This window comes from Magnolia sinica, chromosome 15 (assembly GCF_029962835.1).
Source record: "Magnolia sinica isolate HGM2019 chromosome 15, MsV1, whole genome shotgun sequence".
NCBI lineage: Eukaryota > Viridiplantae > Streptophyta > Magnoliopsida > Magnoliales > Magnoliaceae > Magnolia > Magnolia sinica.
Window position 1 is genome coordinate 27,181,658 of NC_080587.1, and position 18,394 is coordinate 27,200,051.

The window sequence follows — 18,394 nt, forward strand, 5'->3', positions numbered from 1 at the left end:
GAAGAATGTGGCCCTACATTCTTTTGCCATTTGGGGCACAGTCCATCTATTGTGAGATTGACCAAAACAATCGTCGAAATTGCTCTTATAATGAATTTGTTGTAATTTTTAGAAGTGATATCAACAACCCCTTAAAAAAATAGGGTTGAAAGTCGGGCAAGTTGGGTCGGGTTGCTGCTCACCCTAACCCAATCCAAGGGTTGGGAATTCTCAACCCAAGCCCAACCCAAGGGGGCTCGGTCAGGTTGGTCAGGTGGATACATGCTAATATTTTCATTATTACATTAGTGCATTATATTTCAATACACGTCTTATTTTTTGTATCTATGATTTTATTAATTATATATATAGTTATTTATCATAAAGAACTTCATTTTTTCTAAACAAACAAGCTAAAATATAGGACAACTATTCCTTTAAAAGTCGTGTTGTGTAGCACGCAATCTATTTTGGGAGAGAAATTCAGCATATATAGTTAGCTTGAGTCATCGGAAATGACGTGGACCAATGAGACCCGATGGCACTAGAATTTCTCATGCCTTCAGCATAGTTGATCCACACTCAGTTATAATTTATAAGTAACTTATATATCGATCAGGTTTGGGTTGGGTCGGGCAACGTGAGACCTCAACCCGAGCCCAACCCAAGTTTTATTGGGTTGGTGTTTGTATAGCCCGAGCCTGAGACCGAACCCGATACATCTTGCCTAATCCCAACCTAATGTCAGGTCGGTCACAGGTCAGTCAGGTTGAACCCACCCGACTTTCAGCCCTAAAAAAACTCTTATTTGAATGTTTTATCAAATATGCTTATTTCAAATAAGAGGTTTTTTTTTCCAGGTTTAAAAGGTGACTTTAACAATCAAGCTTATTTAAAACCAGAGTTAGAACAAAAAGAGCTTGTTAGAGTAGATCTTAATTGGAAAGTTCTCATTGGATTAGAGTAGTGATGCCAAATGAACGCTTAGTGTTTTGAGGACTTTGGAAAAAAAAAAAAACTTAATAGTGCTCTGAGACACTGGAGAAGCATCTCTCTCTCTCTCTCAAACTTAATAGTGCTCTGAGACACTGGAGAAGCATCTCTCTCTCTCTCTCTCTCTCTCTCTCTCTCTCTCTCTCTCTCTCTCTCTCCATATATATAAGGTAACTAAATTTTATTAAACGAGATACAACATTTAAAGCCCTAAGAACACTGGCCTACCACTATGGTCGCTAACATTTATATTAGAAATCCAATCAATTACATCTAACTTTGCACTCTCAAAGATGTCCTCTACCGTCCCACATTTGTTCCAAAAACTCTGGTTGGCTCCTATTCCCCCCAAAGAGTCCATAACACAGCAAGCAAAGTTAACTTCCACACCGTCCTTTCTTTTCCCCCAACCCCTCCCCCATGCAAAGCAAAGAAAAAAGAACCTAAATGGATCCCGGCATCACTCAAAGTATTTTTAAGAGGCCGAGAAATCTCTTCAATATCTGACAAGCAAACATACAATGGATGAACACGTGGTTCACCAATTTCAGATTCCTCAACCACATGACACAGCAGTTGGGAACCACCATCAAGTTGTCTAAGGTGAGCAACCCATTCCTTCATGCTAGCCAACCAAAAGTTGTCACCTTGGCAGGAACCCCATAGAACCAAACATGGGAAGTGTGATCATAGATTGTTCCCAAAGAAGATTTAATCAACAAACTGTAGACATGGGCAGAGCACATAGAATCGACCCAACTTGGCCCCAAACCACCTAATTGAATCCCTCATCCACAGGAAAGTTGAACCAATGGAGTCTCCAAGAGCCGAATGAACTCCACCCCATCAGTCAAATTACACCGATATGAAGGGGATCAAAAGATTACGTCCTTGGAAATGGAGAAACGATAATCAATAGTGACATCTAAGGCCGGCTAGCCTCGGATAATCTGCTTGGAGAGTGCTCTCTCCAATTCACGAATCACCCCAAAATCGGATCCTCTTCCTGTCACCACATGAGAACCAGACTTCTCCCTTACACTTGTTTGCCAGCCTGCACATTGCCTTCCACATCTCCCAAGCGCTATAGGAAGAGAAATCTTTCACGCACCAGCTCCATTCCTGAACACCATATTTGTTAGCAATCACCTCCCTCCACAACCTCCCTTCTTCAACCCCAAACCTTCACAATCATTTTCCTAATAACGCAGAATTCATCTGCTCCAATTTCCTAATTCATGCTCCTCGGAATGGCTTACATACTTCTTGCCATCTTAAAAGATGAAACTTTTTCTTCACTTCTACTCCTTGCCATAAAAAATCCTATCTCAACCTTTCCAACCCATCCAGCATAGATGACAGATAGCTGAAAAGAGACAAAATAATAGCATGTTCAATAAGGTTGCTTTAATCAGAGTGATCCTGCAACCCAAGTAGACATGTCGGCTCTTCCACTTAGACAGTTTCCTTTCACCCTTTCAAACCATGTCCCATAAGTGTTTAGGGGCTGTTTGATTTTCTAATTCATCAAGATTTCACTGGAAACGAGCATTAATTATTTCCATCTACATTTCTTGCACCCTTCCCAAGGTTGAGTTGACGGAGAAACTATCTCTAAACCCAAGGTAAAAATGCTAAAAAGTTGTGGCACACTGTGATGTGCGTGACTTAGCCACACCGTCCATCCCTTCCACCAGCTCATTTTAGGGTTTGAGCAAAAAAAAATGAGGCAGATCTAAAGATTAGGTGGACCACACCATAGGAAATGGTGAAAATTGAACGCGCCATTGAAAACTTCTTGAGGGCCCTAGAAGTTTTGGATTAAGCTGATAGTTGTAGTTTTCCCTTTATCCATGTTTGTGTGACTTTATGAATAGGTTAGATGACAAATAAATGTCATTGTGGGCCATAAGAATGAAACAAATTTCAACAGTGTATGTATTTATTGCCATTGTTTCATGTGGTGTGGTCCACTTGACCTTTGGATTTGCCTCATTTTTGGGCTCATATCCTAAAATATGATGATAAAACAGATGAACACAGTGCATAAGTCACATACATTACGATGGGGCCCACAAATTTAAATCATATTCAACAACTACCTTTTTGGATCAATTTTCGAGGTGGAGATTGCCATTCCACCAAACATGAGAAAATAACATTATTACTCTTTTCCCGATATTTACTAGGAAAATTAGAAAATCAAACATGCCCTTAGCGAGCTTACCAACACACAAGGGAAGCCCAAGATATGACAACAAAAAGGACACTACCCTACACCCAAAGACCGCCGCCATCCTAGTTCTCTTCTTTAGAGATTCAAATGCCCAATAATTCACTCTTGAGAATATTAACCTTAAGACCAAAAACCACTATGAAACAGCTCATTATTTTTCTCAACTTGTCCATCATAACAACATCCACATTGCAAAAGAGGATTGTGTTGTCGGTGAATGTATATACATATGTGGTACGTATGTACGCATGTCTATATGCATGATTGTGGAGCACAAAGAACAACAAAACATTCCACAAGGGCCTCCAGAGTTCACTCTTCAAAGAATATATGCAGTGGAGACAATAGGGGCAAAATTATTATTTTTTTCGGCCAATCGTATAGCCCATATTGCCCCATCTCATGTGTAAGAGTTGTCATATGCGATTGCATAATCGATTATGCAATCGCATAATGGCATAGAACCATGCATATGGCATATGCGATGGTTGCGTATGCCATATGCAATGGTATGCGATCATATATGCCACTATGCGATCACATACATAACATTCCAACGGTCAGAAATCTGACCATTGGAACTTATATATTTTTTCTTGGAAGTTTTGCCTATAAAAAGGCACTTTCCCCTCCATATGCAACATATACTCACTAAAACTCTCAATACACAATCTCTTGCTCTCATTCATCATTCTCTTTAATCTCTTTCATAATTTCTCTTATCTTTATTCTTTACAATTTTCACTAGAAGTTGAAGGCAATAATCAAGGATTCAAGATCAAGAAGCAGGAAGAAGAATCAATATATGCTATCCACTCTTATCTCTTTCTCTATTCTTTCCTCTTATTCTAATATCTTATTCTAATTTTTAAATTTCTAATCTCCATTCTAACTTGTGTTGTGTTGTGTGATCTATTCTTGATTTCTTTCATTAGAATTATCATTTATCAAGAGTCAAGACTCAACTCAAGAGACTCAACAAGTCAAGAGTCAAGTCAAGTCTCAACTCTCACACACACTCAAGATTCGAGTCAACCAACAACAAAGTCTTCTATTTTGTTTCATTGTAATTTGTAAATTGTAAATTTGTAATTTTAGACTTGTAGTTTGTACTTTGTAGTTTCTAGATTCTAGTTTATTTCTAATTTTTTAGTTTCTAGTTTACTTCAAGTTTCTAGTTCATTTCAAGTTTCTACTTCATTTTTAGTTTCTAGTTTATTTCTAGTTTCTAGAATTCAAGATTCAAGAGTGTGATCTCTCTCTCTCTCTCTCTCTCTCTCTCTCTCTCTCTCTCTCTCTCTCTCTCTCTCTCTCTCTCTCTCAATTGTAACTCCACAACCATGCTAGTGACACTCTCCCTTTTAGTATTTTTACTATTTACTTTATTTAGTAGTATTTACTTACTACTTACTACTTAGTAGTTAGTACTTGCTTACTATATTAAATAATATTTAGTAGTATGCACTACTTACTACTTAGTTTGTTTAATACTTAAGACTCTAATACACAGTCTCATACACATACCACGGTCAACTACTCTACCCCTTCTCAATCTTCTACTTTGAGGCTAAACACTATCAAAGCGTCAGTGATAAGTCCCATGTAGTGTGTGACCTATGCGAATACGTAAGTTCCGGTGGTATTGACCGGTAAAAACAACACCTTGTGCACACATCAGGAGCAAATGCAAGAGCATGTACCAATGTTACTCCAGAAATCCATAGGGAAATCATGGAATATATGAACAAGCGTGCTCGAACAAGACATGACACGTTGGCCATACAAGACGAATTTATGAAGAGAGAAGCTTATGAGGCCATAAATGTAGTAGATTTGGATGAATCTATACCACCTATATCCATAGGGTGATCTAGACTGGCCGTCGAAAGGGCCTATGGGCATGGGCCTATGAATAGGTGGTGTAGACCACATCTGGAAGATGTGGTTGACCAAAGGGGTAAAGGACTTACCCAAACCACTTTAAAAAACCAGTATAAGAAGAATGATAAAAAAACATGATTCAGTACATTGCAAAGTTGTTGTATCAAGCTGGTGTAGCTTTTACCACCGTGAAGATGAAGAGTTTTAAATTAATGGTTGAAGTTATAGGTCAATTTGGACATTGCTTAAAACCCCCTACCTATCATGAAGGGAGAGTGGCCTTAAAAAGGAGGTGGAGTTTACTAGAAGCTTTATCTCCGAATACAAAGAAAGTTGAAAAATATATGGTTATTCGTTAATGGTTGATGGATAGACCAATAGATCTATTTGGACATTGATAAACTTCCTTGTAAATTGTCCAATTAGGACAATGTTTTTAAAGTCTGTGGATGCATCGACCCATTCTCAAATGGCCGATTATTTATTTAAATTGTTAAATAGTGTAATTGAAGAGGTAGGAGAGGAATATGTTGGTCCAAGTTGTCATGGTCAACACAACTAACTATGCAGTTGTCAGTCCCCAACTTATGGAGTTGGCCCAACTAGGAGGGATCCGGCACTACAGAAACTGGCCATGAGAATTCTTGGCTTGACATGTTCTTCAAGCGGTTGCGAGCGCAATTGGAGTACATTCGAGTTGGTAAGTTTTACAACTTAAAACTTCTATAATTCACTTCCAGTTTCAAATTTCAATGCTAAATTGCTAATATTACACATTCACGAAAAAAAAAAGGAAATTGCCTCGAGCAAAAGAAACTCAACGACCTAGTCTTCGTCCAGTATAACCAGAAGTTACAGGAAAGATTCTAGGCACAAGAAAAGCTCGAATTCTATGATCCCATCAGCCTAGATGATTTGGAGGCAGAAAGTGAGTGGCTTGTGGAGATGGGGGATCCAATCTTTACTAGCGAGTCTCTTACATGGGCTCAAGTCAAAGACACAGCTTATGAATCGGCACTTGGCGAAGGTTCTCAACAGTGAAGAAGAGTTGGAGGGGCAAGCTGCAGCACGAGGGTTGCGCCTAACAGTAAAGGAGAAGACTGATATTTAGATTGAAGAAGTACAAGAAGAAGATGCTCGACCATTAGACGTGGATGAGCAACTTGTGCGGACAGATGACAAAGAAACAGAAGAAGTAGTATAGATAATATTACACAAATTAGTTTGAAAATTGATGGGAGTAGTTGAGTCTTTATGGGAAAAAAGAGTTTTTTCCCAAATTTTCCTTATTTTTTTTAATTTTCGAAAAAACAAAAAAAAAAAAAAAAAAAAAAAAAAGTTGTGTGATCGCTTATGCAATTGTGCGATCGCATAAGCAGTCACATGTTGGAGGTCATACAATCACTAATGCGATTTAACAACATTGATAAGCCATGCAAAAGGTAGGCTCAACCATGAAGATCACCATAAAAAAAAAATAAATAAATAAAAAACATAGTCCACTCATCATCTAAGCCACATTAGAACATTGAATCAGATTGTTCGGAAGGTCTCATTTAAACTGTCAAGGTGACATGTCTGATGAGTGAGCTAACCTGATTTTGTGCCAGGTGATCTTCATGGGGGTGCACCTTTTGCATGGCTAGATGTCCTACAAACGAGTTGTTCGCAATTGTGTTACGTGATCTTCATGGTGGGGCAAACATGTTGCACGGTTCCGATGTCTTATGCATGTTAGTCATTTGGAAGGGAGGCAGGTTTAGAGGTGTACGCCAGTCGAACTAAGTCGAGCTTGGCACAGCTCGACTCGGCTCGGTCACCAGTTGACCCCAACTCGAACTCAACTCGGCTCGGTCCTCGAGCCTAACTGGCCAGCTCAACTAGGTTCGGTCAGCAGATTGGGCCAGTTCGAGCCAAGATCGAGCATGTGCGGCATTTTCTCAAACACATGGAGTGCACCTGCGATATGTAAAACAGCAGCAGAAGTTTACAGGTATTTCATCAAACACTCAGTAGGGAACATCAAAATCAAGATACAAAGGTATATTGTTCATATCCATACCTTCCTCGCCACCAGCCGACACTTCGTTGGGTCATTTCATCAAACACTTGGTGAGCAACATCAATATCAAAATAACTAAGTCACCGAACTGGTTCAATTCAAGTTGGGGTTCGATCCAAGTCGATTTGAGTTCAGACAAGCTCGAACTTGGCTCGAAATTTTTTCGAGCTCCAAAAATCAGCTCGAACTCAGTTTCGAACCAATTCGAATCGAGCTTTTTCGAGTCGAGTTAACCGAGCTAACTCGGTCCGGGTAAAGTTGTAGACAGGTTGTACATCAAGGGCCTACAAATAATTGTAGGTGATCGTTACTCGTTAAAGAGACTCCTTTTGAAACACCCATAATGAAATTTAACACCTAATGATTCATTTATTATTGTTAACAATATTGTTGTTGTTTTTCTTTTTGTATTATCATTATTAAAATAATTAAAGTGGCCTTATGATTCTAAATTTCAATATTAAATCCACCCTCTCACAATTTTACCATCCGGTTAGCTACCAAAGGTTTGCCACTAGCCCTAGACAGATCGTAAAGGAAGAGTTCAAGTATCACAAAAGTCTAAAATTCATGACACCATAACCTACACTACTCGTGGCAAAAGACATATAATCATATTTCTTTAATTCGACCTAAAACTAGAAGGCAAACAAATGTACAAACACATTAATTGTAGTTTCATTAATGCATAGATACGATTTTATTTTAAAAGTGGCCATGATGATTTTAAAAGAAGGGAAAAGCGAAAAAAACAAAAACAAAGGAAGTCCGACCTTCTTATTTCGTGCAATTCTCAAGTTCTTGATTTTCCCAAATTGTTTGAAGAAAGCTATAAAACAGACCACTCGATTAGAAAAAAAAAAAAACAAAAACAAAATTGCAGCACTGGCATGGCAAAAGGAATGGATGAATTGCACCTTCCATTTGATCCTCGTAGAACCCATGTGGTATGTGACCTATATATAAGACCGTGGCAATATCCTTCAAAGGCTCTTCTCGGCTCTTGGGTAGTTTTCTTCCAGGACCACCTTCTAGTGGCTGAAAAAATATATCAGAAGAAATTAACAGAAATTTATGTAATGTATAACAAAATTACATGGAAACCAGAACATTCAGAAACTATAAATTAGCAAAGAACATACCAAGAAGTCCGAGACTTCATCTCTACCCGAAACAACTGAGTCAGAAGAACTCTTCTTTATTTTCTTCATCAAAGCCTTTTTAGCCTTTACCCCCATTGCACTGAAAATTTAAAGGAGAAGGAGAAAGAGAGAAACCTTTCTATTGAATCAACCAAAGGAATACGCACAGTTTCATCTTACCAAAGAAAAGGAAAAGACTCCAATAGAAGAAAAATAGATACCAAATGTAAATGCTCCATTAAAAATTAAAATTAAGGGCCTGTTTCATGAATTCATCTCATTTTTTAATCAGATTCAGGCCGAACTTACCTATAAAGAAAGTAATCACGGTTAACTAAAATGAGATGAAGTAGCAGTCAAACAGGTCCTAAAAATTAAAAAACAAACAAAGGGAAACTTGTTCAACTCTAACTATGACAACTTATTTGGCTAATTTTCTCATGTTTTATTTTAATACTTATTTTGCCCATCTTAACCACCCACGCATTATTGGGCATTTCTAGACTGTTTTGAAGATGTAAAGTAACCCTAGCTACTATTCATCCAAATATTTGTTTTGCTTCTTTCGTTCTTTCCTTTTGAAAATAAAAAATAAAAAAATTCTTTGGGGAAACTGGTGTTTTAACCAAATTATATGCATGTATGAGACAAATACAAATATCCGGCATTTTTTAGAACCACTTACTAAATGCATGTATGAGACTTGCAAAATTTTTGCATTTTTTAGAACCACTTTCTAAATGAATAGTGACCCGGTTACTATTCATCCAAATTTTTTCTGTTGTTTTAGCTCTTTACACAAATATTAGGCAATTATTTGAGCATATTCTCCCTCTGTCCCTCATGCATATAGAAAAGGAAAAAGTCTCATGTCAGAAAAGACTGACGAATTAGTGTTCATGCACAACAACACGATGCTGAAATTGAAGAATATGGAGAAGGGGACAGGACAAGGTGACCAAGAGAAGTGCTGTCCTGTAAACTTGGACCATATTTTTAGTGAAGATATCCTTACTTTTCGCCATGGAAGGAAACAGCAGCCAGTAGTGAGGATCAACAAGGAGAGGCTCTTCAGACTGGTGGTAGCATCAAAGTTGTCCAATGATGGTTGCTGAAGAAGTTGAAGGCAGTAAACGCATGACACTGTAGACCATACACAATGCTAGTCGATGCACGTGTCGTCTAATGATGAGACCATCTAGACAGCCTTGTGATGGAGATGATGGTCATAGATATGGCAGTGGTAGTGGTTAGAGGACAGGCTTATGGTGACTAGCATGGCTATCAAATGCACATGCACTTTCATGGTCGCATTTGCAACTGTACCCATACCCATATTATTCACAGCTACCACAACTGTCAACTAGAGCTGATGCATGCAGTTAACTTGTTCAACTCAATGTTTTAAATATCGATGATATCAGCCTATATATCCCACGATATATCTTGTATCCCGCCTATGCAATACAAAACGCACGGGTAGTGCCAATATATCCCACATGTTCAATCCGGTGAGCCTTTTCAATTTTTGATCCCCTTTTTGTTGAAATTATGTTAAATCAGTATCAAGTGGTTATAAATCCATTGGTTCTTCATGTTTTGCATGAAAAATCATGGAGTTAGAGCTTTGATTTCGATATCCATTAGTTCTTCATGTTCTCCTCTCTTGTTTTTTCGAAATTTTCCTTCGACTAGCTGTCAATTGAGACTAATTTTCAAAGTATTTAGGAGTGTTTGCCCCAACCTGTTACATTTCAGTCTACTTTCTTTTTTCTTCTTTTTCTGTTGTTGTTCTTGTCTGTTTCAGCTCTATTGGAGTCCCCTTTCAGTATGGTGATTCATCTAGTTTACCCAAAAAAAAAAACACTAAGATGACTCGTATAAGTTAACTCCGCTGCTGATGAGATTTAGAACAGTGGATTTGCCAAAAACAATCTAACATGACTCATCTAAGTTAACTCAGCTGCTGATGACATTTAGAACCGTGAATTTGGAGAGAGAGAGAGAGAGAGAGAGAGAGAGAGAGAGAGAGAGAGAGAGAATCCACAAAACATTTTCTTGTAGTATCAACTACAAAAATATATATATTAATACATATAGTTGAAATTTACGAAATACATGTTTACTTTTTCAACCCCTTCACAATAATCAATCACAGAACTAAATGCTAAGAAAATCACTTGGTCTCTACCAAATGGTCAGTTCCACAGTCAATTTGTCCCTGATAAGGTATTATGTAATGGGATCGACCAGCTTTGCTAGGTGATAGGATACAGGCTATCAGCCGATATAGCCCCCACAACAGCTGATACAGCATTGTAAGTTGTAGTGGTTTCTTTTCTTTTCTTTTTTCTTTTCTTCTTCTTTTTTTTTTCAGGGGATCTCAAGAATTACCGGCAAAAATTCTAAAAAAATGTGAGGATCCCAAGTATCTTTTTTTTTTTGGACATGTATTTGATGGTGCAAGGGGCATTCTTTGGTAAGAATACCGGTTGTCGGGTAGTGTCAGCTAGACCCAATGAGTTGAATCGAATACAAAACAAGCATGATTCGGTGGATTAGAACCCATTACATATAAATACAACAAAAAGGTAATGGGGAATTGAAAAAAAAAAATTGATGGTTTACCCCCTACTTCTGATATAATCTCAAAATGGTTCACTTCCCTTCAATTCATTGATCCTACTCAAATTTTGTGATGTGCTCAAAAGAGGCCTAGATCTATTTTAAAATTAGCTTCTAAGCTTCCTTCATGGTTGGAATGAAGAAGTGGACAAACAAAAGAAATTTTGAAAATAGAAACTTTCAAAATGGGCCATCTGTGGTGGCCACATTTTTTTTCCGTAATGGACTGCCTCACCCCATATCGCGTAACAGGGATGACTCTTTCCTTTGCGTATGAGCTGATGCAGTCAACACATAAATGTTTTTTAATACCATGGTCACTGATTGACGGGAGTCCATACATTGTTCATATAGCAGATCCATTGGATTCGTGAACAATTCAATAGTTAACCCAGTATCCAAACATTCTACATATAATAGATTCATTGATCATTCATATGTTGTCCATGTAGCTCAATCAACTGTCAGATTTGCCCCAATATTTTAGATCTTTAGAACATTGTGACCGATAAACAGAGAGATTTGCAACCTGTGATGACAACTGCCAATGCAAGTGCGCTAGGAGAGAAACCTTCTATAATGGTAAGATGGCAAAGAACCTAGATAATAGTCAGGACCTCTAAGGATGGATATGCCATTTAAACAAATTAGTCATATGCACAGAAGCATCATCACTCGATTGAATGATCTAATAGGCAGGGTGAACTCTATAAAGGAGGTCAATAGGAAGAACAACTCTGACCTAGATCATCAAGCAACAACCTTAAGGTGAAAGCAAGAACAACAATGACAATCGTGAAGTAAACATGTGATGTCAATAACCTTGCTACATGCAACAGGGTCTGAGGCTGCTTGTGCCCACTCAACAAGATTACCCAATCTATCCAGAGGGAGGACAGAACTATTGCACTCCAACCAAGTGCATAAGATCAAAATCCAGAATCCAGATGGTAATCTGGACCTCAAATCTTCAATGGTTGGTATGGCACCAGATGACAGAGCACTTAAGCTGCTTCTCACAGTTCTAAAACTCCAGGGCACAGTCCGGAATTGGTGGCTCATGGTTGAAGAAGACTCACAGCTTCAACGTCGTGGCCTTCCTCTCGTGAAAAAGTGGGAAGAAATTAAGGTGAGAGTAAAGAATTCCTATCCCTGAGATTGGATAACCTGACAGGTGAGGAGTAATACAACAGTATCATGAGTTGACGGTCCGATTCCTACTATTTGAGACCAGTGTTTCAAATAGCACGTAGCATGCAATGTAGCATTCAGCAATTTACAGTGTGTAGCGTAAGCTACATCATCTGTAGCATAGGCAGTGTTCAAGTTGTCGGTATCACTACAAGTTTCGCTGGCTGGAGATGAACATATAACATCGTTATCGCCAATAACCAGAAATGCAGGGAAAAATGGGGAAACATGGAGAAAATGGTGGAATTTTTCAGTGAAACTTCAGGACATGCCTAAATACACATATTTACATATTCAGGAATGAAAAAATTGCAAAAAGAATGCATTAAATAATAAGTTTCCATTTAATTGGGGCCAAAAGGCATGCGTTGTCGTAAGAAATCACTCAAATAGTAATTATGTAATACAAATACAAGCTTACAATAATCAAGACATGCAAAGTAAATGAATTCAAAAAAATACACATTTGTTTAAATGGTGGTCACTGAATCTCCACAGTTTCCTCTCATGTGGCCAACTTGAGTTTTGGATACACCTAGTTTTTGGGTTCATGTCCTAAAATGATCGGGAAAAAAAGATGGCCATGGTGGATTTTTCAAAAACATCATGGTGGACCCCACCTTACATCCTAGCTGAGGTACTTCCTAGGAAAGGAAATCGGATTGTGTACTGAGTTACTCAATACGCTCTTATCGTACTGAGTAAACTCAGTTGGGAATACCTTGAATGTATGTAGTCTATCCATATCGTCCATCCATTTTCCCATCTAATTCAAGGGGTTTAGCCCAAAATTGAAGCACATCGAAAGATAAAGTGGATCATGCCACTGGAAACAGTGGGGATAATAATTTCCACCATTGAAACCTTTCTAGGCCCAACAGTGATATTTATTTGTCATCCAACCTATTCATAAGATCATATAGACATGAATGAAGTTAAAACACAAATATAAGCTTGATCCAAAACTTCTATGGCTCCCAAGAATTTTTCAACGGAAGACGTTCAATTCAACTGTTTCCAATGGTGTGGTCCATTTGAACATTGGACATGCCTCATTTTTTGTCTCAATCCCTAAAATTATCTGTTAAAATGGATGGACGGAGATGATAAAATACATAAATCATGGTGGACCTCACAGAGTTTACTCAATACACTAAGCGTAGTGAGTTACTCACCACGCAATCCGCTTCCCCAGTAATTAGATTAGGTGAGACTCCGTATCCACCGAGGTGGGTAGGACCTATGATTGTGGGACTCACAGGGAAGAACAATATAGATGTATGTGGCTTATCCGTACCATTCATCCATTTTTCCACTGATTTTATGGGTTCCACCCAAATTGAAGCATAAAAAAAGCTTAAGTGGACCACACCACACTAAACAGTTTGATGAGGACATCGTGCACACGCATGCCCGCACATCACCACCCCTACACACGTACATACGCAGGAGGACCCCACCATCGATCTCGCTAGATGACGACGTCCAAGGAGGGCCTCCTATCTAGAAGACAAGTTTTGGTTCAGAAAAGTAGGCCAAATAGTCAAGAAAGGCCCATCATGGGATCTCATGATCGTGGCCCACTCGTCGAATTGATTTCATATTTTAGGTTTTGCTAATTGTTATTATTTAGAACATCATGAACGCTTTAGATTTCTTTGTTTGGTTTTTAATTTAGTTTACTTCATCGCCAAGTAATAGGTTGCGCACATGGTGCAAGTTTTTGGGGTATAGGATTTTCCCTATAAATAGGCACCCCTTGTAGTTCTTTTGATTCATTCAAGTTAATAAAAAAATTCCTGTTTTATTTTTCTGCTCTCTTCGTGAGTTGTGGAAGAATTCAAAAGTGGGTGCGAAGCCCTCCCTTTTCGAAGGGCTAGCTGCTGTGGTACGAAGCCACATTAATTCCGATTCACCCCCATCCTCCATCATCTCTTTTTTTCATCTTCCACCACCATCCGTACTTCGAATTCGTCCTTTTGTTGCATCAGTTTTCTTCATTACAGCAGGTTTCCAGATTTTAGCCCGCAGGCGAGCTGAAACTTCGGCGGAGCAACACGCACAAGCCGTAGCTCGGATCGACCCGAAACTTCGGGGTTTTGGAGCATCCCCCTGGCCTACCAGGGCCAAGGAGAGCTTTTTCTGCAAACGACGCCCCCTCGCACGTACAGTCGGGTACCTGCGCACGTGCGAGCACCCCAAACCCGCTGCTCATACGCGGGATCGTCTTTTGGCTCAGGTTTTTGTCCTCTTTTATCCTCTCATAGCTGTTTTTTATGAATCCTAGCCCTAGATTACGTTTTCTCTAACATATTTGCCAATTTTCTCACCCTAGGGTTCCTTGAATTGAGATTGGGGAATCCCTTGGATTAGGGACTGATTCTTATGCATGTGTGATTGATTTCTATTTCCCTTTGAGTATTGTTTGGTTCATAATTTTCATTGATCCAGCCTAACATGTGTAGGCCTAGACCCGCATAGATTCCCCTTTAATTGAATGTTTAGATTTTCATGTGGGATGTGGAATTTGTGTGATTGTTTCTGAACTGTATGATCTAAGCCTGAAATCTTGCATATCATATTTAAATTCATGTCCTGCATCAAATTTGGTATCAGAGCCTAGAGTTCTTGTAGGGGAATTCACCACATATTTAGGGTATAGTTTCTTTGAGTCCATGCATTCAGTCCATCATATATAACCGAATTTTGGTAATGGTGTGTAGTCTCCTTCATATAGAGTCTCGTAGGGTCATTTAGTTTTAGACGCATATAGTTGCCGTAGTAGGTCCTTAGGTTGAGCAAGTCAGTGTATGCCCACACGTACAGGTCGTGGTTTCGGTTTGCACCCTGCACTAAACATGAAGCAATTGTAAGAAATAGTGGTCAAGTTAGCCCAGCAGGTTGAGTCCTTGAATAAGCACTGTGAACAACGCATAGATAAATGCCTAGAAGAAATAGAGGCCTCATTCAGGGCAAACCCCACCACTGAGGAAGATGCCCAATCTCAGGCAGTTGGTCAGGATGTTAGACCAAAGAATGGAGGCGGCCAAGGAGCTGGTCATGGGCGCGTACCAATGCACCCACCCCGTGAAGGACACCATGATCAATATGACCCAAATGCACAACTCCTCAAGGGAGTTAGGATAGATGCCCCCACATTTGATGGCCACTTGGACCCTAAAGCCTTTCTAGATTGGCTGGCGGATATGGACCACTATTTTGAGTGGTATGATATGTCGGATGCTCGACGAGTCCGATTCGCTAAGATGAAGTTTGTGGGTCAAGCAAAAAGGTTTTGGGCGACAGTTGAGCAAAAAAAAGAAAGAGCGAGGGAACTCCCAATAGTTCATTGGGTAGAGATGAAAGAAACGCTTAAAGAAAAGTACCTCTCTCTCTTATCGCTTACGATTGATTGAGGAGTAGCGGTCTCTTCGACAAGGTTCCATGGGTGTTGCGAACTATATCAAGAAGTTTGAAGAATACTCGACCCACTATGAGGTTGATGAGGACCCAGTACTTACCCTTGCTCGTTTCAAAACGGGTCTCCGTCCTGACATCAGGAGAGAATTGCTCGCCAAAGAGATAGACACTATTAAACAATTGTACCTAGTGATAGATGTCGAGCAATGCCTTAAAGCATCTGTGGGAAGGCGGTTTGACTTTCGTGAATACGGTGCTAAGGCCAACCCCTCTGGGGCTAAACCTAACACCGGATTCCACAACAAACTTTCCTCTAATGTTCAGCCCAGACCTAGGGATGATAAGGGTAAAGAGATTGTCGGGTCTAGTTCACATGGAAGTGGGGCCACTAGGTGTTTTAGGTGTCAAGGGTTTGGTCATTTTGCTCACTAGTGCAGCACGAGAGAGGGCACCAAAGTACTCCTTATTGATGGGCAAGTAAAAGTAGTACCCCCAGAGAGTGATTGTGAGGAGGAATATGAGTCAGTCGAAACCCCTAGTGATGAGGAAGAGGAAGCACAAGAGTCTGTGACCCTCGCGATTGTGCTTTGCGCCCTAGCTCAAGCCAAGAACACTGATGACTGGCGCCGCAACACGATCTTCTACACTTATGCAAAATGTGGAGAAAAGAGCTCTAAGATGATCGTGGATAGTGGTAGTTGTGCCAACGTGGCATCGACTAGCACTGTGAATCGCTTGGGCTTGAAGCTGGAAGCCCATCCTCAGCCCTATAGAGTCTCCTGGGTTGATGAAATATCCATTCCAGTATCACACTGCTGTCTTGTCCCTATTCAGTTCGGATCATATAAAGACATAATTTGGTGTGATGTTGTTCCTATGGATGTGGATCATATTATTCTGGGTAGGTCGTGGCTCTATGACAGGAATGTTACCATATTTGGTCGTTCAAATGTGTGTACATTCTGGTTTGAGGGCAAGAAGGTCAAGTTAAATCCTCTGCCACCCAAGAATACAACTGGAAAAGAGTTCACCACACAGAGTGGTGTGAGCGGCCCAAAAGAAGTGAAGGAGTTGAAGTCCAAGTCCAAACCGCTCCATATTTTGAATGCCAAAGACTTTGGGCGAAAGACAGAGGCGGACTTGATGATATACGCCCCTGTGGCTAGGGAGTGTACCAGAGACTAGCATAGAGTTACCCACTGAGGCCATCAGGTAGTACATGAGTTTCGTGATGTCTTTCCTGATGACCTACCAAATGAACTTCCCCCTATGAGGGATATACAGCATGTCATTGATTTAATCCCTGGGGCAACTCTACCAAACCTCTCGCATTACAGAATGACCCCAAAGGAGCACGTTGAGTTGAAGAGGCAGATTGATGAACTCCTAGAGAAGGGTTTCATTCAAGAGAGCATGAGTCCGTGTGCCGTGCCCGCCCTTTTTACACCTAAGAAGGATGGCACATGGAGGATATGTGTTGATAGTAGGGCCATCAATAAAATCACAGTCAAGTATCGGTTTCCCATACCGCGTCGCCCTCTGTTTTTTTTACTTTTTTTTTCGCTGTTCTGGCTCGCGGTTTGCTTATCTAATTTAGCTGCTTTCTTGACGTGTCCTTGTCTTGCAAGTAATCCCTAAGAGATTGATCTTTAGGGGTCTGTAATCGATTCATTCTCACACTTGCACCGGGGCACACTGAACCTAATCGAACTAGAAAGGCTGGTTGTTGACCTGTTCCAAATTTTTGTGCAGGTTGGCTCCGAAGCTCCTGCTAGTCACGGCACCCTGCTCACACTGTTGATGGACTTTTTGCTCTTTACGGGCCATTTGTCCAAGAGGTGTATAGGCAGGCGTACCAGTTGAAGTTGGAGACCCCGTTTTAATCGTTCCATAGGACTAGGAGACCTGAAGAAGTGACCTCGAACCGACTAGAGGTCTATTCGTCGAAAGGTTTTCTCACCTATGCTAGATATGATGGCCAATGCTACTATCTTCTCAAAAATTGACCTTAAAAGTGGGTATCACCAAATCCGTATACGCCCTGGTGATGAGTGGAAGACGGCCTTCAAGACGAAGGATGGGCTATATGAGTGTCTAGTGATGCCTTTTGGGTTAACTAATGCCCCAAGCACTTTCATGTATGTGATGACCCAAGTGTTAAGACCCTTCATGGGGAAGTTCCTGATCGTATACTTTGATGATCTCTTGACTTATAACAATACTAAGGAGCAACACCCCAACCATTTGAGGCAGGTTTGTGGGATCCTTAGGGCCGAGAAGTTGCACGCCAACCTAAAGAAGTGCGCATTCTTGTCTAGTAGTGTGATCTTCTTAGGTTTTATTGTGTCAGCTGAAGACGTATCGGCGGATCCCGAGAAGGTTAAGGTCATCGTTAATTGGCCTGAACCCTGCAATATTCATGAGGTGCGCAGCTTTCATGGCTTAGCCACTTTTTATAGGCGGTTCATTCGAGGCTTCAATTCCATTTGGCTCCCATCACGAACTGCATAAAAAAACGGAGAGTTTCAATGAACAAAGGCCGCCTCGAAGGCCTTCAAGGAGAAAAAGGTTAAGATGACCGAAACTCCAGTCACGCGACTTCCAGATTTTTCAAAAGCTTTTGAAGTCGCATGTGACGCATCAGGAGTCGGCATAGGAGTACTTAGCCAGGAAGGGCACCCTGTCGCCTTTTTTTAGTGAGAAACTGAATGAAGCGAAGCAAAGATATTCCACCTATGACAAGGAATTCTACGCGGTAGTGCAATCACTACGCCATTGGCGACATTACCTGTTACCGCAAGAATTTGTCTTGTTCTCAAATCACGAGGCCTTAAAATACTTGAACTCAGAAGAAATTAAGCCCCA

The 18,394-nt window shown here is 40.2% G+C and overlaps 1 protein-coding gene across 6 annotated transcripts in view; it reads right to left on the reverse strand.

The window, feature by feature from the left end:
• The window catches only part of LOC131227721 (uncharacterized), a 47,401-nt gene that overhangs the window by 11,863 nt on the left and 17,144 nt on the right, over nt 1-18,394 (reverse strand). For 2 of the 6 annotated variants that reach the window (XM_058223529.1, XM_058223528.1), the window contains exons 2-4: nt 8,294-8,393; nt 8,069-8,189; nt 7,925-7,980 (exon numbers count right to left, since the gene is read on the reverse strand). In XM_058223529.1, coding sequence (XP_058079512.1) covers nt 7,925-7,980; nt 8,069-8,189; nt 8,294-8,389 — 273 coding nt within the window. In that variant the 5' untranslated portion in view covers nt 8,390-8,393. Of the gene's footprint in view, nt 1-7,924; nt 7,981-8,068; nt 8,190-8,293; nt 8,429-10,037; nt 10,136-18,394 lie in introns of all 6 variants that reach the window. The other 4 variants (XM_058223530.1, XM_058223524.1, XM_058223525.1 and 1 more) reach the window with 3 other exon arrangements.